The 10,190-nt window shown below is 30.8% G+C and overlaps 1 protein-coding gene across 1 annotated transcript; it reads right to left on the bottom strand.

The window, feature by feature from the left end:
- Positions 1-801: 801 nt before the first annotated feature.
- On the bottom strand, positions 802-9,156 carry LOC149211585 (cellulose synthase-like protein H1). Its single transcript, XM_089390463.1, has 9 exons — positions 8,735-9,156; positions 8,029-8,371; positions 7,803-7,943; positions 7,464-7,580; positions 4,702-4,914; positions 4,216-4,363; positions 3,453-3,655; positions 1,753-2,100; positions 802-1,455 (listed from the first exon to the last, which is right to left on the bottom strand). Exons 1-9 carry the CDS (start codon positions 9,001-9,003, stop codon positions 919-921), a joined length of 2,319 nt encoding a protein of 772 aa, XP_089246589.1. The 5' UTR covers positions 9,004-9,156; the 3' UTR covers positions 802-918.
- Between the last annotated feature and the right edge of the window lie 1,034 nt (positions 9,157-10,190).

The following is a 10,190-nucleotide window of genomic DNA, read 5'->3' as shown; positions in this document are numbered from 1 at the left end:
GAACGCTGGTATTAAGAATAATATTGTTTTTTGTTTCTTTTGCAAATGTTATTATGCATCATAATGTGTGTGCGTGCTAAATAATCAGGCCTATAATTCAGATGACAAAATATTCTTGTAAGTTATATTTCTTTTATAAAAACAAATGTGTTTATGGAGGTTTTACATAGTAGTAGTTGTTTTTTGTTTTTTTTGTTAATGGAGATTGTGTAATATCCATAAAGAATACTCTATTTTGATTACTTAAAAAAAACTCATTGCTATTACTTAAAGAATTGAACTTTGATCACTCTATAAGAGATAGGAAGAATTTCATTGTATTTAAGAAATAAAGTCCATGAAATGAAAGAGTAAAGATTCCTATTGAATTCCTCTCTATAATTCCTATATAAATTAGAAGAAGTAATGGTTCAATTGAATTCCTTACATATAATTTATATGTAGCCTAAATAAATAGGCTTATTAAATTTCTTCTATATGATTCCTATATAGATTATATTATGATATAAATTATATTATTGGTGAACCAGTGTCATTTAAGTATGCCCATTCAAGGATATTTAGAGTTTTTGTCTATAGATAAGCTTTGTTGTTTGAGGCTTTTTATTGACACAAGTTAAAATAGTGGAAATTGTGATATTTGACGTATATATGAAATTCAAAATCATTTCTCGTTTCCATACGAAAGAAATAATTTATTTGAACTTATTAATATTAAAAATCTAAAATAAATGTAATCCTTGGCAATAAAATACAACCCTTCCCTTCAAATTTGGTCCCCAATGAACTCTATATAAAATATTAAGAATATATCCCCAATGCTATTATCTGTTTCCCACCCAAATGAGCTATATTGGAAATATTAAGAATACATCCTCAATGCTGTTGTCCCTCTCCCAGTACAGCACAAAAGCAAAGCTAATTCTGTCCCCAAATGCAACACAAAACGAGAGCTAGTAGAGCTGATTTTATGACTACAGACCAAGGGATGCCGCGCTTCCCGTTTCTCACCAGTCCTTTTACAAATGGCAACAGACTTATCACCACCCACATGCTGCAGAAGTATTCTGTAAATAGATTTCCTCTCAATATATCATATTTACCTGTCATGGAAAGTACAGTCCCCAAAAAAATGGCTACCAAGTTTATAAGCAACACTGTTGTCGGTGGAATGAACAATGAAGATGAATCAAATGTGAAGTCACCATCATTGCACTCACCCTCGTCCTCGGATCCCTTTGGAGTCACCACGAAAACTGTTTCAGAGACTCCTATTAACTTCATTAGAACATCGAACATGCCAAATATCCACGCAGATAAGCATTGGATAAACCACATCCTTTGGTTATTCCACCATTCTCTGATGGAACTATCAATTCGAAGATATTCCCACAGCTTAAAGCCATAGGTTGAAACGAACAGTGCAACTGCGGCTGCAAAGGCAGGCTCCGAAGGCTGCAATATTAAGAAGTGATGCACGTAAGGTTCATGAAATTTGACAAAACATGAATTTTTGTGAGAGTATATTTCCATATTGAGAGAATTTTTTTGAAATAACTGTGGCTGTTTAATGTTTCGGGTGAATACTTTACTCATTGTCTTATTTTGAAAATTAGACAATAGTGGAGTGTCCACCAAAAAAAACAAGATTAAACATCCTCCACCAATTTCTTCTTAATATTGAGAAAATATCTCTCAATATGAACTCGTGTATTATATTGGTGTTCAGTGAATTGATTTCATTGGCCTTACCCCGGGCAAGAACGATTTTCCACTTAACAGACAGAAAGCTGGCAAGAGGGCGTAGCAAAACGTTGCCACTGACCAGATTCCCCATAGATGGCAATAGATATACATCATCCTCTGTCGTAGCATAATGTTTTTGTGAATGTTAAGCAATGGGCATAAGTTGGTAACGAATATTTCCAGTAGCCCAGTGGCCCATCTCTTCTGCTGCACAAGACTGTCTGGACCATTTGTTGGTGCATTTCCCAGAAAGGCTGGCTGCTCAGGTAAGCAGAATAGAGAATGCCAACCCATGTAATGGATTTTCAAGCCAGTCATAACATCCTCAACTGTTGATCCATACATCCATCCTATCTGCAACAGATAATCAAGTCATTCTTCTCGTGTGATATGTGAGTTATCTTGCCTATCTTTTGTGGATTGTTTGTTAAAACCATGGAAACTGAAACATGGCTGAGAAAACATGAGAGAAGATATTTGCATTCTACAATCTTAACGGAATGATGAATTCTTATCTTTCTGTTTTTAGTGGAAAAAAATGCTACTCTTTATATTAATAAAAAGATAGTACATATAGTTTAGGACATTTTCTATCTTTCCATCTTGTATTAAGTAAATTATAAAATTTTTTGCAAACAGTAAAACTTTACATCAAAATATCTCAAATTATTTCATTGAGATTGACATCTTTTGCTACACAAAATTGATTGTTCAACAACTCTACTATTAATTTTAACGAAAATAACTGATATTCTTTATTCTGTGGCATAAAACCGTTTCATTCCTGTCACTTTGTCAAGCCTAAAAAACTTTCATTCGTCTGCCTTTACTAATAGTTGATAGTGCCTGCATTGCTTAAGCGCCTTGTTCAAAAGAGGAAAAGTAAAATTTACTTGTGTTCCTTCTTACCTTTTTTATACCACATAAATTGGTTATGTATTCTTATTTACATGCTAATAAATTGGTTGAATTGCAAATTTAAGAAATATTTTAGGAAAATATTGTTATTTAATTAAAATTAAGTTATTAATTTTTTTTCACTATCAAAATTTAAAAATATTCTTAAAATTTATAATCCAATATTATTTAACTCAATAATTTTTTATTATTAAAAAAAAACTTAAAATATCCTTCACAATGGAGAACACAGGTCAATTTAGATTGAAATATTTTTAAAATCTACAATCCAATATTATTTAACTCAATAATTTTTTATTATTAAAAAAACCTAAAATACCCGGCACAATGGAGAGCACAGGTCAATTTAGGTTGGCTTATTTTATCAATGATTAACATCGCTGCTTGTCAAGTTAAACACAGGTACCAGATATACTCGAGGTGGTTCATGGACAACATTGAACGTGGTTGTTGTAATGGGCGATTAATCCAGGTTGGTATTAAGTGAAATAATTATTTTTTTTTGTTTATGAAAATTCAAAAATATTTTTGATATTTGCAGTTTGATTAAATTCAACTAGGAAAAAATTATCCATTTTTATTTAGACTTTTGTATTTGGATATTACAGGTTATTTAATTCAAATAGTTTGAAAAATAGTCTTGGATGAAGCCCTCTGCTCTGCTAAGTTATTGGCCCTCTATCATGAGGTGGGGATTCAATTCTTCTGGGAGTCTATACCATTCAAAATCAAACTTCCTATAATAAAATTGAGTAGGAGTCTATAACATTCAAAATCAAACGGCCTACCTCTTTACCCCACGCAGCGTTGGTTTCGTAGCTGCAGGCAGAAACGTTCAAGGCCTCATCTATAACCAGTGAAGGAGAAGAACGGACACCGTATTGGGCGTCTCTCATGATAGTCCGAGCTGATGCTGAAAGGGCCGAGGATGTTCCAAATATACTTCTGAAAGCCTCCAAAGACCAGGAGGATGCTTTTAAATCGTGAAACACTGCAAAACAACCAACCAATTGAGAAAAGACATTGTATCTTAATCAATCCCCATAATGTACAATTTTTTTTGTTTTAATTTCGTAATAAACTGGTGTATTTGCATGTAAGAACCTCTGCATAAGGCTTTTTTCCATTAAATCATAAGGTGCGGCAAGAAGATGAGTCAAAAAATGTAAGAACCTCTGGATAAGGTATTTTTCCATTAAATCATAAGGTGCAGTAAGAAGCCGAGTCAAAAATATGATTAAGAAGGTAGTTTTATTTTTTTCTTTCCAAAAATATTTAACCTCAGAATTTCCTTTATAGTGTTTAGTGTTAAATTCAAAATAATTTCAAAAATTAATTGGAGCATAAGAAAATTCATAACAGAATTTGGAATTTTGAGACTATATTATATGATATGAAAATATTTCTGAATTTGAGGGAAATAAGTCCTCTTCATCAAATTCTAAAATATAACAAAATTTAATCTAATTCTTCCTACACAGAACACTGCAGTTAATACCTACACAGAACAGTGGCTGATGCGATTAAGGCAACCATTCTAAAAAGACTTACCTTTTGCGTTATCACCAATTTCTCTGACATCATTGTTGGAATGCTGATTTGTAGCTGGTGGTACTCCATACAACGCTTTTCTTCTATGGAAGCAGCCTGTTCCACAATAGGGAGGGCCTTGGATACCATTCATTCCTCTAGTCATTGTCTGTATACACATCAGTCACATTTAGTTTCCATCTATATGAGTATATTTTTTTTTTATTATGCATTTTCTTTGTAGTATTTATTTTAATTTGGTTTTTTTTAAATTTAAGTGGATGGTTTTGGAAATATTTTGAAATTAGTTAAAAATTTAAAAGTTAACCCTTTTTTCACTATCAAATTTCAAAATATTTCCAAAATCTACCATCCATTATATGGATCACAAAGCAATAATTAAAATGCCGATTCTAACTAAAAGTAGAAGACATATAATGAAAAAATAAAATGAAAACAAACCCGTAAACATTCAGGGCGTAAAAAAATGACTGAATTGATACGTACGCTTAGATATATTCTCAACTGGTTGCCGAAGGGATCATCCTTAATGCCTCCATGGAATACTTGTGGAAATTGTACAAAGCCACATTCTCTTTCGGACTTACAGTCGAGGAAAAAGCACATGGCGTGTTTTATGGCTTTGGAGGTGTTCACAAACATATCGGAGTCCAGATTGCAGATAAAAGGTGCGTTGGTCATCACTCCGGACACTCTGGCCTGAAATATATAGTTATGTTGTCATCATTATAGATTTGATCATTGCTCTTCATAATCAAAACCAACGGCAGTGGCCAATAGAAGTTAATTTACTGTCCTATGGTATGTAAGCTTAGTGGTTGAGAAATGGTTTCTGGACTGTTTTAGTATAACGCTGGTTTGATATGTTTTATACCTACTAATTTAAAACTTTTTGATATGTTTTTTTCGTGCTGTCCTAGATTCTCATGGTTTTTGATTGATATGATGGGTGTTTTTTGGTTAGATTCAGAGACCAAGCCTTGGGTAATATGGTGGAAGTACCAGTGGATCACAGTGGAAACAGAGTATAAGTACAAGTTTCATTCAAGTTAAATTGTAATTTTTATGATTGAAATGAATTTTCTTTAATCTTATTTGTCTAAAGCAGTGTTTCAATTCCCTGTTTATTTTTTTCCGAAGGTGGTAAAACCTATCAACTCAGGTTTCAATTCCCTGTTTATCTTACTTAATTTATTTTGTTTTATTTTATTTTTTATTTTTTTATTTTTTTAATCTTATTTTTTAATTTAGTTTTTTATTTTATTTTAAAAATAAAATTTATAGCCCATGGGGCTTTGGATTGATGGTGAATGGGTGCACTGTTAAGGCACTCCTTGCAATAGGTCATGGTTTATAAAATAATAAAATGAAAAAATTAAGGTTGAAATTTTATTATATATAATTATATATGAGGATAACTTTGTTTATTAAATTTTTATTTATCTACATAATTTTTATATAAAAACAAAAAAATTAGAAGTTTTATTCTTAAATATAAAAAATATAGATTAATGAGGTATCAAATGTTTCAAGATATAAATATTTTCTTTACTGTAAAACTTGAGGAACAAATTGCAGCTTGAGAGATTTGATTCTTTTTTTCACTTGACAAATTCAAAATCAAGATGGATGTATGCTTGTTCTTAATAATATTATTTATATTTGTATATATTTCACATCTCTATATATAGAAATATTTGAGATGTGAGGGTGGGGTTGGGGGAAATATGAGAGAAAACATTTGGGTGGGGGTGGAAGGAAATATGAGAGAAAACATTTATATTCCCCTCCATCCCTACCCTCACAAATACCTTAATAATACATATAGTTACATGCTTACTGTGGACATTTTTCTTTGACAAGATTTATGTATACCCCGTAGTCAAAGGACTTTTGCTATTGATAAGTCACTAATTCAATTCTCTAAACACTCTCTAAACCATAATATATATATATATATATTTTTTATATATTTATTAAAGTAGTTTTGTTATGGAGAGGTCACTAGACCAATTCTCTAAACTCTCTCTAAACCATATATTTATTTATTAATTTTTTATATATTTATTACTTATACTTATATGTTCTGAGTTACAAATATAAATTATTATTATTAAAATATATTTTAATGTGATATCCATATTAGAATTCTTTTTCCGGAAATAATTGTTTGTAATTTTTGAATTGAGGCTTCTGTGATCCATAGCAAGTTATGAGAAAAAATATTTCGGCGAAAAGCACATGATAGTACATTTGTCGACGCATTTCGAACCAACAAGTGACGATGAACCACACTTGTTGGTTTGAAACACGTTGACAAATGTACTATCATATTTGTAATTTTATTAATAAAACAAAATTATAATATATTATCATGTTTTTAATTTAATCTTTATTATATTTTGTTACAACATTTATACACTTAAATATTTACACTCATTTATGGACATGATAACATTTCTTCTATATTATGTTCTAAGCACCTTTCAACACATTAATTCATTATTAAAATTTGATATAAATTTTAGATACTTTAATATCATTGATTTTTTTCTGACATCTAAATTAATTATAATAATTATTATTGTCATAATAATTTTATTAAGTAAATATATTTTGAAATAAATCTCTCTTGAGTAAGGAAAAGTCACTCTTATTATATGTGATTATTAAATTTTTACCAATGTTGTAACCCTGTCTATCAGACTTAAGAAGAAAAATAATCTAATTGTATTTTTTTAATATTGTATTTCTTTACTAAAAAATATGAATATAATATAGATATTTAATAAGAATTTGATTTATTTATAAATTAAACAAAAAATAAATCATAAAAGATAGAAAAGATGATTACTGAGTTGCGTTATTATTAAATATAAATATAGTTTATAATTTAAAGAAAAATAGCTATTTTACATAAATTTATAGTTACTATGAGATTTAAAAATTAATATAAATATAATATAGGCATTAATAATAAAGATAGTAATATTATTATTATATTTAATAATAATTAATAATAAATCTTTTTATATTTATTTTTTATTTTATTTTATAAAAAAAATTAAAATTTAATATATATTATTATTATTATTTTAAATTATTTTTTAATTAAAAAAATTTATTATGAAAAATAAAATACAAATATTTATATACATACTGTAATCTATTTTATTTAGGAAATTTTAACTTGAGAATTAAAAAAAAAAAAACGAGAATGCGCGATCGTCGATTAGAAATAGAAATACCATAACATTCATTGCTCCAGCTTTATAATGGTGATTGACCTTTGGGCGCTTTTCTCTTGCAACATACACTAAATGAGGCAGAATATCGTCCTTATCTCCTTTGTTTTCATATATGACCTGTATGGATTCCATGAAAAATGAGGATTGATGTATGACTTTAAATCGATGTTAGATTTTGGAAATATTTAGAAATTTGACCAAACCAAGGGCACAGTTAACTTGATTTTGTTTTTCTCTCGGATTCAGAAATATTCTCAAAATTTACGATAACAGTCATTAAAATTAATATTACACATCTATAATTCTCAACTGTTTTTCCTTTGCTGCAATTTTCATCACCTTAACTACACTTGAGTGATTGCGAACATCTGAACTTCCATGAGCGAAACCATCAACACCATCGAGACATATCGACTCTAATGGGACTTCCTGCGTCTCCAATACTTTTGTAATCCTGCTCTTCAAATCCTCATATTCATCCTTTAAAAACATTCAGAAATGTCAAAACACATCACAATTTCATAGACAAGTCACGTAACTCCAATCATTCATGAACACGTCATACCTCCATCTCCTGCCTTTCTCGGAGGAAGTTCGAATCAAAGCTCTTGCTATGCTGGGGACTTTCTTTGGAAAAATACACAAATGGCGCCCTTGTCTCTATATCGAACTTCCTGCAAAACGGCACCCATTTTTTGGCAAATCTTATAGTTTCTACGAGAGAGTAGAAAGTGATAGGAGAGGCACCGTCGTCTGAGACATAGCATGCGAATTTCTGGACTGGATAATCGATTGCAAGCACTGAAAGAACGGTGTTGGCGGTCATTATTGCGGGCTCTTTGAAAGGATCTGATGTAGTGATAATTATGTCCACAGGAGGGAGCTTTGAAGTAAATTCTCCACTATATCTGTAATATATATATGAAAGGAAAGGTTAAAAAAACTATAAATATGTGTTACCAGCCTAACAAATATATATGTCTATGAATTTATATGGATTATAGATTTTGGCAATATTTAACAATTCATTTGGTATCAATTGATAACCGCAGTTAAGTTAAACAATTGATTTTGTTGTTATTCTTAAAAATAAATGCTAGATTTTGGAAATATTCAAAAATATTACTAACAATAACCCAATTACCTTGTTGCTAATGCTTATTGCTATAGTAATATTTCCTAAATATTTTTAAAATCTGAAATCCTATAAAAACACCACATATACAGACATATATATGAGTTTGTCCAGATTTACGAGTAATAGTATTCACCTGCAATCAAGTCTCTCTGGATACGTTCTATAGTGAACGAGTAGCCATCTCAGGTTGCACTCAAGAATCCATTGGAAAGCAAACCAGAGCTCGCAGGCAAAGGCTAGAATCCAAACCACATAAGATTCATCAAGGGGATTCAATAGACGATAGCCCAAGAAGGACAGCATAAGTACCAAATGAAGGCAAGCATAAACTCGATATAGCTTCGGCTTCTCTACAACTTTTTCATACAGAGAAGGATCAACGACTTTGAATCCGTTCTCCATTTTCAGAACTAAACTGCGCGCTCTCTGTAGATTACAGCAACCAGCTAATGTAAGCTATATAGAGATTTGATTATGGAGAATTTCACTGCTAGATTTATATAGGAACTCCCATTGAATGATTGCCTTACATCCAGTTGCAGCACTCAAATTTTCGTTCAGCATCTCGAATAAATGACATAGATAAAAGGACAAATTTACCTGCGTGGAGGAGAGTGGTCACGGAGGGCCCAGAGGACACGGACGTGAATAATATATGAAACAGACAGAAAGTCATCGCTGTTACAGTGACTAGATGAAAGTGTCGTGGAAGATTTGTATGTACCGTTTCGTTTTTATATACATATTCCTCGCAAGTGGCTTCCATATTGAACTTACAATAATGCAGTTGCCATTGAACGATTGCACAAATTTCTGAAAACTGCTCGCAAAGTCGTTGTCGGTTTGATTTGTCTGGGAGGGTGCAGTGCGCTGAGAGGTCCAAGAAAATATGGTCGCAAATATGGCAGTGAATGAATCTTTTTTGTTTTGGAGGTTTTTGCAGCGATCTGAGAGACCCAAAAATATATGGCGAGAGATATGATAGTCAATGAATCAATGACGAGACCATGATGTCCCTTCGATAATTTTTATTTATTCATCTAGAAGATGGAACAATATTCTACTCAATCATAAATTGATGTTATCATGATTATAATTCATACCAGGATTAAGAGCAATGTACTTACATTTTATATATAATATGTCATAATAATTTATACCAGAAATGTAAATTAATTCACATTTGTTATTAAATATTTTTTTCCAGAAGAAAAATCTGTATTTGTTATATTGAGATCATATAAACTGTTCTGATGATTACATGGAAGTATGGATCGGATTGTTCCATCGATCACATATCGGGTCCTTCATAGTCGATCTATTGAGGAATACCAAAATAGGAGAAATGTGTTCAGAAACCATAGATACAAAAATTCACATAACATTCACATACATATCCTTGACCATCTGCCGACCAAAGTGGGAAACTATGTTCAAAATTCATATATACATTTGTTATTAAATATATCATTATCAAAACCATTTTTTTTAATATGGTATCTAAATGAACCTGATTGAGATTTCATGAATTTCAAACTCAAATCATTGGCATCTAATATTTGTGAAAAGACTCCCACTACATATTTGGA

This window comes from Pinus tabuliformis, chromosome 1_1, assembly GCF_031772625.1.
Source record: "Pinus tabuliformis cultivar Carrire ecotype Pingquan chromosome 1_1, CPIR1, whole genome shotgun sequence".
Classification (NCBI taxonomy): Eukaryota; Viridiplantae; Streptophyta; class Pinopsida; order Pinales; family Pinaceae; genus Pinus; species Pinus tabuliformis.
The sequence above is the reverse complement of the archived record's forward strand: the minus strand, read 5'-3'. Positions and strand labels throughout refer to the sequence as shown.